The 20,771-nt window shown below is 38.5% G+C and overlaps 1 protein-coding gene across 5 annotated transcripts in view; it reads left to right on the top strand.

The window, feature by feature from the left end:
- The window catches only part of MYPN (myopalladin), a 107,893-nt gene that overhangs the window by 15,380 nt on the left and 71,742 nt on the right, over nucleotides 1–20,771 (top strand). For 2 of the 5 annotated variants that reach the window (XR_006777068.2, XM_045783327.2), the window contains exons 1-2: nucleotides 1,151–1,477; nucleotides 12,761–13,663. Coding sequence is in view for 4 of the 5 variants with exons in the window: in XM_045783327.2 (XP_045639283.2) it covers nucleotides 12,762–13,663 (902 nt within the window). In the remaining variant the exon portion in view is untranslated. Of the gene's footprint in view, nucleotides 1–1,148; nucleotides 1,478–8,435; nucleotides 8,525–12,760; nucleotides 13,664–20,771 lie in introns of those variants that run through there. The other 3 variants (XM_045783329.2, XM_045783330.2, XM_045783328.2) reach the window with 2 other exon arrangements.

Below are 20,771 nucleotides of genomic sequence, written 5' to 3'. Positions count from 1 at the left end.
ACCTCTAATGTGATCACAATAAACGAAGTAATTTTGTATCTATTCAGTTTACAATAGGGAGTCTCAAGATGCCTAAAAAGGGTAAAAAGATCTCTTAGTAAATTCCATAAGGTTAAGAATTTTGGTATGTTTTGTGCCCTGCTTTATACCCAGTATCTGGTACATAGTAGGCATTTGGTAAATATTTATTGAATGAATGAATGAGAAGAATTCCTACAAACTGTTGAGTGATTTAATTAAGAAGCTAGATATAAGCCAATGTATTTCATGCTATCCAAATATAAGAATGATCCTTCTAAAAAATAACCAATGACATTTACCTGAATTTTCAAAACGCAGGTTTCTGCCAAGATTAATGACATTACAGCACCCTTAATCTGTACCAAGCAATGGGGTTAACTTCCTTTTCCCCAAATTTTTATTCTGAAAATGTATGAAATTAATATGAAAGAACCTATACTTTGACAAAGAAGGTATTTGAGCAGATGCTGGTTTGGTTAAGCATTCTTTTTGATTGATTAGTAATGCTTGTGAAAGAAGACATCTGGCATAGACTTTTTCAAATAATACACAAAAATGTTATTCCAGAAACTAATACAAGAATAGGAGTTGTAACCTATCATGTTATATAGTCATTTTGACTTTTAAACAGTATCTGATTGGTTTTTTTTTCTGATGAAGTTTGTTCAAACTAATTTGTTACTGGGTTCACTCTCAGGCTAATGGTTTTTTTCCTCTCCATGTTTTTTTTGTTTTTGTTTTTGTTTTTGGTTTGTTTTTGTGATCTCTAATTAACAGCTTTTCATGTTAGTTATCTTCTCTGCTTTTGCTTAGCCTTTGAACAGTTCCAAAACTCCACTTTAAAATGTTAAGCCTCAGCTTCATATGGCTTTTCCCAGCCAAATTTCCTAAAATGTATCAGTGCTTAAATGACAATAAATTTTCTATTAAAATTAAAATTCCTAAAAATTAAGAATTTTGATGCCTTTCAAAAATAATGCCATTTTCTTTGACAGATGGAAGATGGTGTCATGAATTTAGTATTAATTCCAAACATAAATCAATAAACAACCTGGGCCTCTAGCTAGAAGTGAAATTCTGTAGGTAGAAAAACTGATTGACCCCCACCGCCCATAGGTGCTGTCCTGCTATGGAATCCCTTTGCTCAGTTTGCTCCTGTCCAATCAGGTGGAATGTTTCACAGGCACATGGTTTATACAGCTCAAAATAACTTGGGACCTGTGAGCTGACAAATGCCCTGGCTCCGGTGGTGACAGGTTGTCCAGCTGCTTACGGCCATCTTCACTGAAACTAAGGTTAACTCCTCACTCTCTATGGACGGCTACTCTCGATTTCCAAGGGCGTGAAGAATTTTCTTTTTCTCCTGTGCTTTCATCTAAAAGTTCCTTGGATAATTATCATCACAGTGGATTGCCTGGGTTGGACATCCTCATCTGGGTCAACTAAAAAAAGAAAGGTAATATCCAGATTTAAGTTCTCAAGTGTGTTTTGATAACAGGGCACTGACAATGGGAAAAGGGATATTTCAGAGACTCAGTTACTGTTGTTTAGAGTGAAACCTAGGATAGCTTCCTAATTATGTATGATGGGACACAAAATTTTGCGAAAAATAACGTTTTCTACATATAAAGATTTTGGAAGGGATTGATGAGACTTACAGAGATCACAGCTTCCTTGGGTCCTAAGGAAAAATACCTCAACAGAGGAAGTTGTGACATGTTACATACATCATTGGTATTTCTACACATTCGCTTATTAAAATAATGGTGTTTATATAGAGAATATGTGTGTGATGCCTATTTCCTTTTTAAAGGAAATCAAATCTAAAATAATATGACTCCATAGTTAAAGACTTTCATTTAAAATTTTTTTATCATGTAAAAGGATATGCTTGCTATATTTAGTGTTGGGAGATCTGCTCCCTGGATTAATGTACACAACAGCTGCAAAAAGTCTTGCTCAAAGGACATTGCTCTTTCTTTCTCCTTTCTCTCTCTCTCCCTCTCTCTCCCCTTCTCCCTCTCTCTCTCTCTCTTCAACTGCATCAGAAAGACACTTGACAGTCAGTGGCAAGTGTTTGGCCTGGTACATTGCACTATTAGCAGTAATTAGATGCACATCTTGAATTATATTTTAAAAACCGTATAAGCAAAGAAAAAGAGAACACAGATTAATCTATTTCCATTCCCCAAAAATGAACATTAAAGCAATGGTGCTAAGAAATTTTCTATTTTATCAACAGATTTTTTTACTCATACTTGTTAAAGATACTAGAATCAATCAGTTTGAAAGAAACAAAATACCCATCCAGTTTTCTTTCTCAAAAAAATTGTGGTTCAATTACTTTCACATTGATAATGATAAAATGAATTCTACAAACTCTCAATAAAGAATTTGTCTCAGTCTCTCCTTAATAAGAACTCTTAAGTGCACGTAAAATCCATAATCCTTTCCTAGGAAATTGAGAAAGTCTATACTTAAAGCTATAATAAACATATTTTATAATAAACATGTTTAATTTTAAACAAAAATTAAGATATACTGTCTGACACATGATTTGACAGAAAAGAAAATATTTAAAATCAAGGCCATTCCAGGAAATCTGAAGCATATGCACATTATACTTATTTTGTCAGTAGACAAAATTATAGCCATTACAGAATCTTGTAATAATGGACTATGAAACAAACAGTTGGACACTATCCAAATTCTGGAAGTTTGTCTCTATCCCCACTTATAGAATATGGCTAACAATATTGGAACTCATACTAATGTGTTCAAGGCCCAGTTCTATAGATCTGTAATTTAGAATACAAGCTCTATTACATATTTCTATTACAGTGGGCTTAGTCCATTCAGTGGAATGGAGTCAGAACCACAATTCATGGACACCAACAATTGAATGAGTTTTTAATCCAGGCTGGGTTTTGGAATTCATAGAGATGGTTTATTCAAATTTACTTTTGAAGAAACAGGACAGCTGATAAATCACATTTCATCATGAAAGGGCTTTAATGAACTCAGGTGACAGCTAAGTTTTTCAACAGTTAATTCCTTATATGTAATAGGAGTAATGAACTCACCTTGCTAACCTGAAAATACAAGACGAATGATACTGTTAACCCCAGAATAATTACAGTAGTTTCCTTCATTGACATTGAGATTTGACAAAGGCATTGCTTGTCACCTGGTGTCATTACCTATAACAAGGCCAAAAAATGAAAGAATTATCTTAACTTTTTCCCTCTCTTAGGAGTTATAGAAGAGTCAAGAACCATGGGGGATGTTTTCTTAAATTTCTATGATGCTTCCTACTTGACAAAGAGCTTTTAAAACTGCTGGGGCATTGCACTTTCGCTTAAAGGGAACAACCCAAGTATAGGTGGAATAGTCTGTTTAAAAATTTAGAACATATATTCAGCAAATACAGTTTTGGTGGGCACAAAGGTTTGTATGACTGTTTACTTGCAGTCATCAGAGTTTGTAGAGTTCATGTTTAACCAGAGTCACCTTGACAAGCTCTGCACAGGCTGCGTGTTGCATAGACCTCCACTTGAAGTCACAACGCACTATACCCTCTGGGAGCGGCCCAGCACAGCCTGCCCAACCAAGCGCTGGAACTAAAACTGGATCCCCAGATCTGGAGCCTCTTTGGGGCACATCCTCCTCTCCCAATCTAGCCAGCATGTTATGTCAATGCAATCTGGGAGGTTATCTTTTTCAAATCCTTCATCACCTAAAGAAAATTGACAGGCTGAAGAGGGATGAAAGTGTTCTATTTTTTTCTTATTTTTCTTATTTAAAATGAATCTTTGAGTTAATGAGATCGACACTGTTTTCTCATTTTTGATTTCCTGTTTAAGAGCTAAGCTCACTGCTCTGGTGAGATCTTGAGAGTGATATAAAACCTCATTTTTTGTGACTACCCCCAAACCCTTTTTACATCCTAGATGCCTGAAGTCTTCTTGTTTGCCTTTCGTCAGCCTTTCCACACGTTGCAGCATTTACATTTATACAATCTCTTTGCTGTCAAGGTTAAATACTAACTTTGGGCTCTGGCTTCAGTATCCTTTGCTTTCCTATATGTTTATCCTGTTCTGTATTCGAAAACGTGCAGAAGTATGTTTCATAGAAGCCAATCTCCTTTCTTCCACTCATACTAAATCTTTACTTTCTTTCCTACCTTCCCACCTTTACCAATTCAATTAAAATAATAGTAAGATAATGGCTTGCTTACCTTTGGCCTATTATCTATAAACCCTTTCCTTTCTTTAACCCCTACCCTTTATGGAGTGTCCCGAATCAAACAGATGCCCACTGTTTCTCTGATGTATTCGCTCTGCTAGTTCAGCATTCTCTTCTAACGTATACATTTGTATCTATTTGGTTTTATCTGCTGTTTTTCCTCTGAAAGAGGAATTAAGAGACTAGGCCTTACACTATTTCCATATTGCTACTGACATATTTCCATATATTTCATGTCCTTATTCTGATAATGCGACATATACTAACTTATTAAATTACTAATGTCATTCACACCAAAAATAGACTAGAAATAAAACTAAGATGGGGTTATTCCTGTAACACTAATGGGATGCAAACTATAACAATGAAGAAGGATTTACTTCTAAGTGCATCCCATCTGCAGCCAACTTTTTATTTTTTTAAGATTTATTTATTTATTTGACAGAGAGAGAGAGAGAGATAGCCAGTGAGAGAGGAAACACAAGCAGGGGGAGTGGGAGAGGAAGAAGCAGGCTCCCAGCAGAGGAGCCCAATGCGGGGCTCGATTCTAGGACCCTAGGATCAGGCCCTGAGCTGAAGGCAGACGCTTAATGACTGAGCCACCCAGGCATTCCATGCAGCCAACTTTTTTTTAATTAATGCACTTTTATTTTTTTTAAGAAGATTTTAATTTATTTATCAGAGAGAGAGAGAGAGCACAAGCAGGGGGAGGGGCAGGCAGAGGGAGAAGCAGGGTCCCCGCTGAACAAGGAGCCGGATGTGGGGCTCGATCCCAGAGTCCTGGAATCATGCCCCGAGCCAAAGGCAGATGCTTAACTGACTGAGCCACCCAGGCATCCCTGCGGCCAAATTTTTAAAAGATGATCTGTACCCAACTCTCCAGGACTGGTTCCTATGTAATGGGATTTGTTTCTTGGTCCAGCAATTTTCTCCGAAAGAGCTGAATTAGGTTCTTCTATTGTGTGGGACACCATAGGACAGAGAAAGCAAGACAAATGGGTCAATACTAGCATTAAAGAGAGGGAAGCAAAGCCTAATTTTGTTGATGATTCTTCCCCTAAAGAACATTCTAGGTAAAAGAATTACACATCAGCATAAAATTATTACCTTCAATTTGCATTTTTAAAGCACATTTTTAAAGTGCTTTCACAAACAAAACTATGAAGTTAACAGGGGAGTTCTCCTCATCCTCAGTTTTGAGCTGAGTTACTTCAAGATGTCTTATCTTGTCCTATTCCAGCTCTCTACATGAATAATTATTAAATATTAGGCTATTCTTTTGTGTTTATCTAAAAACCAGATTTGTTTTCTCATTTAGATATCTAATGATACTGCATAGCCAGAAAACTGGAGTATTTATGTTTGAGTCCAAGTTACTTCATATTGGGTTTTGTCAATTCTCTGGTCAATGGCCCAATTTAAGTATTCATATTATAACCCAAAGATGGATATATACCACATGATATTTCCAACAAGGTCTTCTGAGAGCCTACAAAAAAAGGTAGTGCCCAGTTAACATGAGTTGAGAAATATGCCCAAAGTTCTCAACATCAAGTTAGTTATTATGAACCAGACCCTTAATTTTCAGCAAGTTCTCAGGGCAGATCCTCTCATCAGGAGAAATCCCGGGGGGGGGGGGAATAGAGCTATTTAGCAAAGTAAAGGACATTCAATAAGTCCTCTATGTCACCGAATTAGTTTATGTGATTAACTAAAGTCTGTCTTGATTATTGATGCCACATTGTTTCATGTCCAACCTAGGGCAATTTCACCTTAACCATGATCTATTTTCAAGGACAATTACTCATTCTTATTTTGAAAGTGGCATTAAATCTGTTTCAATTTTGTAAGAAGCAGAAAAAAGGAAACAAAGTCCAGTGTCACTCTGAACATCTCAGATGAAATGTCTAAGAGAATTCTTAATTTCCTTTCCTGAAACCTGCTCATCCAAGGAAATGATTCCACCGCTCACCTAGTTGCTTAGGCCCTAAACATCGGAGTCACCCTTGACTCTGCTCTTTCTCTCCTATCTTTCAATCCACTAACAAATCATACTGCCTCTAATTTTAAAAAATACCTCAAATCTGATCATTTCTCACAATTTCCCACTGGAACCATTCATCGATCCAAGCCTTCCCGCGGTCTGCAAGGCCTCACATGATCTAACTTTGTACTTTTCTGACTTCTTTTTCTTCTACTCTTCTTTTTCATTCACCTCCTGGCACAATGGGCTTGCCTCGAACACAGCAAACATTCGCCTCCCTTCGACTTAACACTTATTTCTTTCTCAGTTAGGAACGTTCTTTGCCCCCCCCCAAGATGGTCACACGGCTAACTTCTCCACTACATTAGAAGTTATGCTTGATCTTCTTAGCTGAAAGAGCATACCTTCCTCTCTCTCCCTTCATTCTTTATTCCCTTGCCTTATTTATTTTTCTTCTTCTTTTTTTTTTAAAGATTATTTATTTATTTATTTGACAGAGAGAGAGCCAGTGAGAGAGGGATCACAAGCAGGAGGAGTGGGAGAGGAAGAAGCAGGCTCCCAGCAGAGGAGCCTGATGTGGGGCTCAATCCCAGGACTCTGGGATCACGCCCTGAGCTGAAGGCAGACGCTTAATGACTGTGCCACCCAGGCGCCCCTTATTTATTTTTATTCTTAACACTTATGTCTTCTCCACTAGAATGTTGACTCCATGAGGATAGGGACTTTGTCTTTTGTTCATTGCTGAATCCATAGTGCCTAGAATGGTGCCTGGCACATAGTAGATGCTCGATAGATATTTATTGGATGAATAAATGAGAGCTACATTATCCATAATAGCATTGGGGTTTTTTAAAAGTATAAATTTTATAACAGATAGTTTGAACATTAATGCTTGAAAGAGAAAATGATACATTTTCTTATTTCCTATTATAGGTAGTATTTATCAGCTTAACAATTTATATATGCACTTTCCTCTGAGAACCTCCTGAAATAGAATTGTTATTATCCCACTGGAAAGATGAGAATAATTGAGATTCAGATGCATTAAATGACTTGTTCAAGATAACAGTTATTTAGCGTTGGAGCTGTGATTCAAACCCAGGTTTCTGATTATAATCGGATGTTCTTTGATACTCTGGTATGAAAGAAAAGCATAATTCCAGTGATTTTATCCACCATAAATAAATTTTCATTTGAAAGTCACCTTGAAGTCATTATCACTTTTACCAGTTTATATTTTTCTTTTTTCTATAAGTTTTCTTTGTAAATATGATTTCTATTTATCGGTCTTACTTTATCCTGCAATTAGAATAAAAGATAAACAACGATAGATTTAGCAGGAAATTCTTTTTTTAAAAAAAGATTTTATTTATTTATTTATTTGACAGAGATAGAGACAGCCAGCGAGAGAGGGAACACAAGCAGGGGGAGTGGGAGAGGAAGAACCAGGCTCACAGCAGAGGAGCCTAATGTGGGGCTCGATCCCATAACGCTGGGATCACTCCCCTGAGCCGAAGGCAGACGCTTAACGACTACGCCACCCAGGCACCCTTAGCAGGAAATTCTAACGAACAAAAGAATTCAACAGATATTTATTGATCCCCTTCTACGTGTTGTGGGTGCACAGAGATGATGGTGTACAAAAACGAAGTGAGGTAGACAGAAAAGTAAATAGGCAAATTTACTGTAACAACTGCTGTGTTTGGAGATAAGGACAGAGAGCTCTGGGAGCCCATTGCAGAAGTACCTACCCCAGAACAAAGAAGAAATCCCACAGCGATGTCTCAGCTAAGAACTGAAGACCATGTAGAACTTGGCCCAGTAAGGTAGTGAAGGGAGGTGGGGACAGGGAGCTACCGAAGCAAAGAAAATATATACGAAGATCTGCAAGCAGCACAGTTCATTCATGAGACTACATGTATTTCAATAGAGTATAGATGGTGCTGAATTAACTATAAATCTGGAGCTCAGCTGCTCTTCAAAGTTTGTCCTAGGATCAAGCACGTCCCTAGCTCTACTTCCATTTCTTATCATGGTATGTCACTATAGTTGTTGAGTAATCATAATCATAATCATAATCATAACAGCAGCAACTATCATTTACTGAACATTTACTAAATGCCAAGCACATTTAATCATCACTTCAGTCTATGAGATGGCTAGTGTTATTATTCCTGTTTTGTAGACGTGTGAGCTGAGCCTGATAGAGGTTAAGTGACCAGAAAGTGTCAGAACTGGGATATGAACCACATCTATCGAACTCCAAAGTTCTAGGTAATAAACACTACATTAAAGAACATTAAATAAATTAATTAAACATTAATTAAATTAAAACATTAAAGCAATTCTTTATTTTGAATACTTGAAAGTTTTGTTATCATAATAATTTCTTATAACCATAAGCATCAGAACAGGCACCCTTTATACCTCAACTGGCTTCTTTTCTTTAAAAAAGAAAAAAATGGTTACAGAGAGCTGTGATTACTTTTTATGAGTATTTTCTTTCCTATTTCCACCATAAAGTTCTCAAAAGTTTTTCAACATTAACATCAACCTTTACCTAAATATTGTTGGTTTTTTTTTTTTTTTAAGATTTTATTTATTTGAGAGAGAGAGAGAGAGAATGAGCAGGGGGTGGGGGCAGAGGGAGAGAGAGAGAGAAGCAGACTTCCCTCTGAGCAGAGAGCCCGATTCAGGGCTCAATCCCAGATCACAACCTGAGCCGAAGGCAGATACTTAACTGACTGAGCCACCCAGGCGCCTCTAAATATTGTTTTTTACTAACATCATTTGAGTGTCCATTATAGGGGCTGGCCTGTTTTAAGGGCTTTGCATTCAATTATGTTATTAATCCTCACTTTCCTAGATATTAGGTATTACCCATGTTTTAGAGATGAGGAATCCAAAACTCAGAAAAGTAAGTAATTTCCTCAAAGTCACACGACTGCTAAGAGTTCATAAAACCAGAATTTGAAAACCGTTCTGATTCCAAGGCCAATAATGCTCATTTCATGTTGCCTCAAGATAAAAGCCATCTTACAGCACAGAGTTAAAGACGAAGTTACATTAAAACACAATATACAGTAATGTTCAACTAATAGAAGACCATTCTGATTTATAAATTCCTTGATTTTTCCCCTTACATTTAAATACAGTCGGCCCTTGAACAACATGAGTTTGAACTGTGTGTGGGTCCACTTATACATGGATTATTTTAGATTTTTAAAAAAATACAGTACAGTGCTGTAAATGCATTTTCTCATCCTTATGATTTTCTTAAAACATCATCTTTTTTCTAGCTTACTTTATTGTGAGAGTGTATTATGTAATACATATAACATACAACATATGTTTCAATTGACCCTTTATGCTGTAGGCAAGGCTTCCGGTCAATAACAGGCTATTAATATTAATAGTTAAGTTTTGGGAGGGGCGCCCAGTTGGCTCAGTCGTTAAGCGGCTGTCTTCAGCTCAGGGCATGATCCCTGTGTTCTGGGATCGAGCCCCATGTCGGACTCCTTCGCTGGAAGCCTGCTTCTTCCTCTCCCACTCCCCCTGCTTGTGTTCCCTCTCTCACTGGCTGTCTCTATCTCTGTCAAATAAATAAATAAATAATCTTAAAAAAAATAGTTACGTTTTGGGAAAATCAAAATTTATATGTAGGTTTTTGACTGTACAAGGGCTGGCACTCCTAACTCCCTCATTGTTCAAGGGTCAACTGTATATGCAGAAATTCAAATGAAGGGTTGCCTGGGTGGCTCAGTCGTTAAGCGTCTGCTTTCGGCTCATGGTGTGATCCCGGAGTCCTGGGATCCAGCCCCACATCAGGCTTCTCCACTGGGAGCCTGCTTCTTCCTCTCCCACTCCCCCTGCTTGTGTTCCCTCTCTCTCTGGCTGTCTCTCTCTCTTTGTCAAATAAATAAAATCTTTAAAAAAAAAAGAAAAGAAAAGAAATTCAAATGAAGCTAATGAAGCTAATGAAATAGTTGATTTATAAATGAGAAGAACTTTTCATCAGTATATTAATTACATTTTAAAACAGCATTTGCACCTTATTGCACATATCTTTAACTCTTCCTCTGTATAGTTAATGCACACATGAGACAAGTTTTCAATTGATATATCAATTATACTTTCATATACTACTCTGGATATCATTTACAATCCTACCAAATTTAAAATAGCCGGATAGCTCTATTTAATGAGTATATTATAACTTAATTAACTAATTTCTTATTGAACATGGTTCCAACTTTTTAATACTATCATCTATACTGTGATGAATAGCTTTGTAGATAAGCCGTTGCACTCATGCAACACCTTTGCGTTTTCAGTTCATCTTTAAGGCACAATAGACTTCACCCAAACAAAAGACTCCAGTAGGTGGCAATTTCAGGCTGTAACAAGCATGTGGAAGAATATTTGGCTGTGGGTGATCCTTTCAGCCACCTCTAACTGCCCTCTCAAGGTGACTGCTTACTTTGCCAATTTAGAGGTTAGCCTTGGCTAGCACTCTAAAAGCTCAAGAATTTGTGCCGTTCCTAGGAAGCCTTCTTTGTGATGTGAGTAAGGCCGTCATATAAGGGAAAGGAAAGGAAGGAACGGAAACAAGTTTTGTCATAGAATCATAAAGCCTAAAAAGATTTAGATCACTTTCCTCTCCATCTTCCCAGCACAAGGCCTAGCACATAGTAGCCAAGAATGGCAAACAGTTTTCATCTCTATTACCACCTCTGATTGATTGGTGGTGACTGAAGGAGTAGAGTGTTTAGAAAGTCAAGATCCATGGGAAGGGCCCTGTACTCTGCTAGCTGTATCTTCTAAAGAGAGAGAGAAGTAACAGACTACAGGTCAGGAGTTTGCCATCCCTCAGTAAATGTGTGACTAAATGATAAAATGTTAATAATACAAAGTTGCTTTGTATTACCAAACTCTCTAGTTCAGGGGGACTTTGAACTAAAGTTACTATAGTATTTTCTTAGTATTTTAAAAATTATTTATTTTTGGAATCAGTAATATCCTCATATAATTAACACTCAAAAGTCAGGAAAGGGTATCCAGTGAAATACAGTATAGGGGTGTCCTGTCTTGAACCTCATTTCCCTGTCTCCTATATCCCCTCTTCACCAATGTTAATGCAAGAGATTTTTAAAAATCTAGGCTCTAACTCATATTTTCGTAGAATTTAAATTAATTATACCTTATTTGAAAAGGTTGAATCATTACACTTTTCAAGAGCAGATTGAACCTATAAACAACATTGAATCTGAACAACTTGTCTCTAGTCAAAAACCAAAAGCATTATTTATTTTCATGAGCTGAATCAAATTGATGTTTTTGGTAACTAAATGAGATTATGTTGTCAGTATATTTTTTTTCCATTTCAAAGAATAATTTATTCATTAGTTGAACAATTATTTATTGGTATCAAAGTCCTTGCGTTGGTGGAAGTTATATTTTAGTGGGAGGAAAATGAAAGTTGCTAAAAATGTACTTGCCAGATATTCCTCATGGAGATGAGTGGTACTGAGAAAACCAAATTGGGTAAAAAGGATAGGCTGGAAGGGGATTGCCATCTTATGTTGGGCCATAAAGAAGAAACCACCAAGGAGAGAATAGATGGACAGATAATTGAAGGAAATGAGAAATGAGTCACATAGCATTGTCAGAAAGAGCATTCCAGGGGCGCCTGGGTGGCACAGCGGTTAAGCGCCTGCCTTCGGCTCAGGGCGTGATCCCGGCGTTACGGGATCGAGCCCCACGTCAGGCTCCTCCGCTAGGAGCCTGCTTCTTCCTCTCCCGCTCCCCCTGCTTGTGTTCCCTCTCTCGCTGGCTGTCTCTATCTCTGTCAAATAAATAAATAAAATCTTAAAAAAAAAAAAAAAAGAAAGAAAGAGCGTTCCAGGTACAGGCAACAGCAGGTACAAATGTTCTGAAGCATTTCAGATGTGACTTCAGAATATTTCAGAAATAATAAGAAACCAGTATGGGTGAAGCTGAATGAAAAAGTCTTGAAACCATAGGAGATAATCTCAGTTTATATAGGCCTTTTAATGAATGAAATGAAAAATGCTATCATCAGTATCTTTTAATTCTATTATTTTATTGCATTCAAGGTAAAGGGGAGAGCATGGACAGCAAATCTCTGTGTATGAAAGGTCTTTATAACTAAAGGCCCTTTATTGATATTATCAAAATTATGCTTAGAAATTGCATTTCATATCACCTGTAGTTACATCATAGCTTTCACAATTGAACATGTATTAAAGAACTTAATAGAGTGGCTATCATCCATGTTTTTATTTTATATTTCAGGGCAATCTCATTCAGTTCCTCTTCATTTTACAATTTGAGGTTAATCTGTAAGTCTTTAATGTAAATTTGTAGAAGTATCAAAATTAGGCAATTTTTTAATTTCAAACTTTAAGTTCTTAAAAATGCATCATGCTTATAGATCTGTTATTCTTTAGAAATGACCCAACTTTTTCTATTATTATTATTTTGTGACAGCATGCAAGACGACAGCATAGAAGCCTCTACTTCCATATCTCAGCTTCTAAGAGAGAGCTATTTAGCAGAAACGAGACATCGGGGAAACAATGAGAGGAGTCGAGCAGAACCTTCTTCCAACCCTTTTCATTTTGGCAATCCCTCTGGAGCTGCTGAAGGAGGAGGAGGCCAAGAAGACCTTCCAGATCTTTCGGCCTTCCTGAGCCAAGAAGAATTAGATGAAAGTGTCAATCTGGCGAGACTGGCCATCAATCACGATCCGTTAGAGAGAGCGGATGAAGCTCAAGCTAGAAAACGTCTTCCATCTGAGCAGATGAAACACTCACCTAAATCAAGTTGTGACCCCAACTTCTGTCAGGATAACTCTCGAGGTCCTACCAGCTCTAAAGAGAGCCCCCAGGAGGCAAAAAGACCACAGTATAGTTCTGAAACCCAGTCCAAAAAAGTATTCTTAAATAAGGCTGCCGATTTCATTGAAGAGCTGTCCTCCCTTTTCAAAGCCCATAGCTCCAAAAGGATTAGACCTCGTGCCTGCAAAAACCACAAGAGTAAATTGGAATCTCAAAACAAACTTCCTCAGGAAAATAGCTCCAGTTTGTCAGATATCTCAGAAAGAAGAGAAAGATCTTCTGTTCCCATCCCTATCCCTGCAGATACTAGGGATAATGAAGTGAATCACGCCCTTGAAAGGCAGGAGGCTAAGAGGCGCGAAGCTGAGCAGGCTGCCAGTGAGGCAGCTGGTGGAGACACTACCCCCGGGTCTTCACCTTCATCTCTGTACTATGAAGAACCTCTGGGGCAACCTCCTCGGTTCACTCAAAAGTTACGGAGCAGAGAAGTTCCAGAAGGAACCAGAGTACAGTTGGATTGCATAGTGGTAGGAATCCCACCACCTCAAGTAAGGTAAAAAATATCCCATTAGTAATGTTTGGTAATTGCTTTCCAGCTATCCTGATCCTCTTAACTTTGTGTTGTAAGTATGTGGTTTCAAAAATTATATACTCCTTTTGAGAAAAAGTCAGAGTCTAAGGTAGCACTCTCCAAGAGAAATATAATATTAGCCATATTACGCAATTAAAATTTTTCAAGTAATCACATTTTCAAAAAGTAAAAAGAACTGGGTGAAATAAACTTCTAAAATGTGTATTTTTTTAATCAATATATTAAAAGATTATCATTTCAACAGGTAATCAATATAAAAATTATTAACAAGATATCCAGGGTGAATTCTGTACTTACAACAGCACATCTCAATTTGACCGCCAAATTTTCCTAGGAAATACTCAATCTGCATTTAGATTTCATAGCATTTACAGTTGAAAAAGTAGCCTAACGCACTCAAGTTGTTCCAAACATACTTCGAAATTTCATAACAGCAAAATTATCAGTTTTTAAATTTAAATTAATTAAAATTAAATATAATTTGAGGGGTGCCTGGGTGGCACAGCGGTTAAGCGTCTGCCTTCGGCTCAGGGCGTGATCCCGGCATTATGGGATCGAGCCCCACATCAGGCTCCTCTGCTATGAGCCTGCTTCTTCCTCTCCCACTTCCCCTGCTTGTGTTCCCTCTCTTGCTGGCTGTCTCTATCTCTGTCAAATAAATAAATAAAATCTTTTAAAAAAATTTAAAAAAAAATTAAATTAAATATAATTTGAAATTCAGGTCCTGGGTTGCACCAGCCACATTTCAAGTGCCCAATACCACATGTGGCCAGTGACTAAGATATTGGACAGCACAGGTCTGCAGCCTGAAGCTTAGAACAAGAACGTATTTAGGACCTATACTCAATGAATACTTGAGATATTTTTTTCAATTTTAAAGAAAGCCAAATGATAAAGACTAATAGAATAAAGATAGAATTATGTTGTAGCTAAGAAAGATCAATTTTAAGATTCATTTTACATATATTGTATGTATTATCAACTTTTTCATACCAGCTTAATGAATACTATTCTCCCTAATGCCCAAGTCTTTCCCTAATATGGCTAATGAGTAGAGAGGATATTAATCTTTTACGTGCCTACTAGTTAGCTTTTCTTTGAAGCAAATGAAGCTTAAGCTTCAGGGCTCCTCATTTGCATAAGCTATGCCTAATTTTGTGGTCTTATTTCATTTCATTTTTTAAGGGGCCCTTCCACATTTATGAGCTTCAGGCCCCACAAAGCTGGATCCGGCCTCAGCCCCAGGGTGACATTTGTAAACTCTAATATTACAATGCAATAATATGTGAATAAAGTGCTTTAAGTGTGTTGCTTTTGTAGAGAATTACTGGTATTTAGAGTCCTGTAACAATCACTTTGCCTTCTTAACCATTTATTTACTAGTAGAATGATTTCATTACTATTTAACATTTATTCTAGGTGTGTAAACAGGGCTTTGTCTTTTTCTCACACATTATTCATATTATAGGACAGTAATAGTATTAATAATAATAGTTTTATTTATATTCACCTATTAATTCAAGAGATTCTAGCCCAAAGACATATTCATATACCGAATTTTGCTTTTCAAAGGCAACATAACGCAATGTTAAATATTATTTCTACAATGACATATACACTACTATCCAGTTATCCAAATGAGCTCCTTGAGGGCAGGGATTCTCCTTTGTATCTTGAACACCTTTGTATCTCTTTTGTATCTTTCTGGCCCATAGTAGTCATTAAGAAATGTTAAATAAACTAATGCATAAAGAAACAGGAAAACAAGAAACTCAACTTCAATTTAAATCAGGAGTGAGTCATTTGGCCTAAGCTATGACAAAGGGTTGAAACTGTATGACACAGGGCAGTATCCACCCTTCTATTCTAAGTATGCCTGATGACACTCTCTAGGAGTCTGGTTGGTAATGCTGGTGAGATGTCATCACAGCACCATGATGGAAATCATTCAGTGACATCTGGTCAGTCTAAGTAAGCTGGTAAGTACTCAAGTTATAGTACAAACACAACTTAGATTAGTTTTGTCCAACCGACTAATTTCTGAACATAGAATGGACCCAAAAAACCCACAAAAACCAGATCAGATTATTCAGGACTGATTCTCCCCATTTCTTGACTGTGACAATCTCAGTTACAAAAAAGAATTCAGGGGCGCCTGGGTGGCACAGCGGTTAAGCGTCTGCCTTCGGCTCAGGGCGTGATCCCGGCGTTATGGGATCGAGCCCCACATCAGGCTCCTCTGCTATGAGCCTGCCTCTTCCTCTCCCACTCCCCCTGCTTGTGTTCCCTCTCTCGCTGGCTGTCTCTATCCCTGTCAAATAAATAAATAAAATCTTTAAAAAAAAAAAAAAAGAATTCAGTGTTCTTGTGAGAAAAATCAGCCAGGAAGAATTATAAAATACCCACTCCCCCCCAAAACGAAGTAATCTAGTGGTCACTCAGAAACTACTTAATCAACCAATTACCAATTTTTTTAAAAGATTTTATTTATTTATTTATTTATTTGACAGAGAGAGAGACAGCCAGCAAGAGAGGGAACACAAGCAGGGGAAGTGGGAGAGGAAGAAGCAGGCTCCTAGCAGAGGAGCCTGATGTGGGGCTCAATCCCAGAACGCAGGGATCACACCCTGAGCCGAAGGCAGATGCTTAACGACTGCGCCACCCAGGCGCCCCAACCAATTACAAATTTAAAAGTGAAAAAAATGTACACAGCTTCTGTGTAGCAATACTAATTTTACCTGGAAGAATTTCTTTACTGATAGAATTCATGCCTGTATTCCAACCACTGGTTTGGTGCCAGGAAATTCCTAGGTATTCACTAAATATTTTCTGAATGAATCAGTACTTAATTTATGGCAGCAATTATATTACAAAAAAGTTGAGAATTTTCTATTAGCTGTCATTATTGTCCTAAGTCCAGAGTTTACATAACTCTAATTAATTGGACAGCAAATATATTTTTACTATGTGCTCTGCACTCTGACTATTGCAATAACAGAGACAGTATAGGATGTGTCCCTGCCCTCAAGGAGCTTGCGATTCTATCAAAGAAAACATCTAAATTTGTATAGTACAAAACCATAAGAACTATCAGGCTTCAGAGAAGAGATGGAAGACTAGAAAGATCAAAGAAGGCTTTACACATGTAGGATGAGAAGGAGTGAGAGGATTTAGGAAGAAATCTATTCATTCATTCATTCATTCATTCATTCAACAAATACCTGTTGAATTACTAAAGTGACTCACTGGGAGTACAGAACAACTGTGAGCTATTGGAGATCAGGGACCTTGTTTTGAAACCAAGTCTACAACTATTCTGAGAGGGTAGCTCACAATGTAAAAGAGCAATCAGGCAGGCATATAATCGAAATGTCGCAATTTTGTACTATAAGGGCTATAACAGGCGTATGTATAGAACACATCCGTGGCTCAGAGGAAGACGGGGTTATTTTGCCTAGAGTACAGGAGAAAGGAAGCATTCACAAAGAGGTGCCTTTAGTTTGAAGAGACCAAGGGTGGAGGAGGAAGCTAGTGCAAAGGTCTAAGGACAAGTGTTTTCAAGGAACTGCAAGTACTTGGCTATGTGAAGGACGTGGGGTAACAGGTGAGCAAAGACGAGAGAAAAGATTGAAGAAGTAGGCAGAGGGATGGGTCCTTTTAGGCCAGGTCAATTTAACATGCTCATATAAAGGCACAGATGCTGGAAGAGTACTATTTTTATATGACAGGGAGGAGACTGACCTAACCTGAAAAGATAGTAGCACCAGATGATTTTGCAGAGCCTTGAAAGCAAAACAGAATAGTTGAGACTTGGTTTCAAAGCCACCTGGAAACCATTTATAAGGTTGTGTATAGGGAAGTACCAAGATGAAAGGGAGCATTTAAGTAGAATTAGTCTGGAAGGATGAGATAGACTTGAAAAGAATGAAGCGAGTAGGCCGCTGAAGAAGCTGTGGAAGCTATCCCGGGCGTCAGATGCTCTGATCGGATTTGAATGGGGACAGTGGGAAAGCAGAGAAAAGCTGTGAGTAAGATTTAGAAGAAAAGAAATCAAGCCAAACTTGGTGGCTGACTGGATAGGAAGGATGAGTAAAAAACGTTAATCCACGTGTTTGAAGCTGGGTACCTGAGAGAATACTGGGGTCACTAGCAAGGACTAAGAAAGTGGAAGAGTGACTAACTTACGGTGGAGGTTGATGATTTGAGTCTGAGGAGACCGAGGGACGATATCCAATAGGCAGTTGGTAAAGCAGGACTGAAGGTCAAATGAGAGCGTAGTGGAACTGGAGACATTCCAAGGAATGACCTGGACACTGGGAAATCTGGACACAATATCTCTGTAATTACAAAGGGACTATATATAAACAGGTAACACTTGGAACTAACTTCTACTAGTGCCAGAGAGGAGTAGTGTTCTTCAACATTCTTTTAGCAGTAACTCCTCCTCCCAGTTTTCTCCTGGCAATGAATCTGTTACATGTTATCCCAACACACACACACACACACTTTTTTTTTTTTAAGATTTTATTTATTTATTTGACAGAGAGAGACAGCCAGCGAGAGAGGGAACACAAGCAGGGGGAGTGGGAGAGGAAGAAGCAGGCTCCCAGCGGAGAAGCCTGATGTGGGGCTCGATCCCAGAACGCCGGGATCACGCCCTGAGCTGAAGGCAGATGCTTAACGACTGCGCCACCCAGGCACCCCCGCCCCCTGTCCCCAACACACACACACTTTTTAAGGATAAAATTAGAGCCTTTGAGATTGAAGAGCATTGGGGCGGAAGAAGCCTGAAACTCCTGAGGCATCTCCACAGAACCCAGGAGCACAGCTTTTGATCCAGAGAATACCTTACAAAAATAATAATGAGACATTTTGGTTTGCCACATAGGAACGTGGCAGTCCATCAGAAAAGTACCCTTTTCACTGTTTTTGCAAGAAAATGTAATAAGCGAACTTGGCAACCGAAGGCTTCCCTTGTATCTGGTCGCCCCTCTGTGTAACCAGTATGCTCTCCATGCTCTTGTAACTCTGGTTTAGCAAATTGAAAAATCGTTTTTGGCGTATTTGTTGATTTCCAAGTTAATCGGGCAGAAATTGCTTTGTGTTGTAGAGGGGAGATCCTACATCGCTGAAGGCAGCGTTTTGGAAAAGTTTGTTCATCTTGGACGTGGCTTCGCTGGAGGAAGTGCCTTAGAAAATGAAACATATTCATGCATTACCCACAGAGGAAAGAGTCTGTAGGAATTCACGGCAAATGGCTGTGATCCCTTTTTGTATCCTGCCTTCAAATTCTTTTCCCAGGAATGTGCAGCTGGGTCACACTAAGTATGTTTGCTTGTACGCAACCTTTTGAAATGGCACAAATTTACCCTTTACAGGCATCAGTGCCTGCTTTGGCTGTTTAGTTTTGCTATTGTTACTTCTGGACAGTAGCCTGCAAATGACATGCTCAGGAAATAAATTAGTTACAAAGACAAAGGATATTTGAAATGGCACAGGGGAACTATAAAAATATAATTATGAAAAATTAGATATGATAGATAGTCTAAAATATTATACAAATATTTTGAAATATTACATTATTTAGGGGCTTTTTCTTCTACCTTTTGGGAAAATCTAGATGCCTTCATTCATTCATTTATCTAACCAATAGTAAATGCCTACTATGTGCCATGTATTGTTATAGGCACTAAGATTAAAACAGCAACAACTAGAAAAAAAATTCCTGCCTTCGTGAAGCTTAGGGTCTAGTAAGGAACATAGACAATAAACAAAAATTCCCCAAGTTATTATGTAAGTAAAATTGTGATAAATGTGACAGAAGAGGGTGCATATAGTAAAGGCACCAAACTTCGTAGGTAGGCTGGGGAAGGTTTTCTTAAAAAGTGGTATTTAAGCTGAGAAATAAAAGATCCCTAGGAGTTAGCCCAGCAAAGTGGGGCTTGGGGAAAATTGTGTCAGGGTGAGGGAATAGCAAATTTGAAGCTCTTAAGACTGCAAGACCATTGCTGACTTTAAGGAATTGAAGGGACTAACGTCACCAGAACATAGAGTGAGGAGGAAGTGGTTTGAGATCAGTCCAGAGAGGGGGCAGGGTCTTCCTTTTGAGTGCCTCCTAGAATCTGCTGCTCGAAGTGGGTTCCTGGACCAGCTGGTCAGCATCATCTGGCACCTCGGTGACTATGCAGGTTTGCAGGCTCCACCTTATAGCTACCGAATCAGGATCTCTAAAAGTGAGGCCCAAACATCTGTGTTGTAACAAACTGCTGTTTGCCGCTGTGCTGAGAATGTTTGCAGTTTCTTCGGAGACTTCCTCAGCGGGAGGGCCCTTCCCCACACTCTGTCCCTTGACCCAGATGTTGTGATCTCCAGGTAACTTTTTAGTACCGGCTCCTCAGTTCTCACTCCCACAGTACACTCCTTCCACTCTCTGCTGGAGTCCCCTCACCCTCGTAGGTGGTTCTTTGACGCGAGTTCTGTTTTGAGATGGAACACCAGGCTAGTTTCTGTGGTGTCCACTCGGCCCATGGGAAAACCCACATCTTTGCCCCGTGAACTTTGGAAATGTAGGCTGCTTCCACTGAAGCCCTCTCTCTTGTCCTTCCCTCTTGGGCAATACTAAAGTTCTTTTCACCTTAAAAGTTTCTGAGGCAAGAATTGGGTATAAGCCTCTATACGCCCCCAGACTCCAGAGGCTATAAGTCAAGCTCTCCAAGGGCTTCTATAGAAGTTCTTGCCATTGCCTAACAGCTTTCTTTAATCAGTCTCTTGACTTCACATATACTCCCAAAGTGGACACAGATCACCAGACTGAATTGTCTGAACCATCTTCTAAAGCATATTTTGAATAGATACTGAAGAATGTGTGTGTGTGTGTGTGTGTGTGTGTGTGTGTGTGTTCATGGGATAAGAATAATAGCACAAATATCTTGTGCCCACATTACCATTATTTTTAAGACTGCTGTCTTCCTAATCCAATCCCTTCCTCCCCTCTCAGAAGTCACCACTAGCTCAAATCTTGTGTTTTCTCTTTAAATTTTTCTTAACATTTTTTCTTCATAGTTTTACA

This window comes from Ursus americanus, chromosome 6 (assembly GCF_024610735.1).
Source record: "Ursus americanus isolate L20-20 chromosome 6, mUrsAme1.1.p, whole genome shotgun sequence".
NCBI classification, from domain to species: domain Eukaryota; kingdom Metazoa; phylum Chordata; class Mammalia; order Carnivora; family Ursidae; genus Ursus; species Ursus americanus.
The sequence above is the reverse complement of the archived record's forward strand: the minus strand, read 5'-3'. Positions and strand labels throughout refer to the sequence as shown.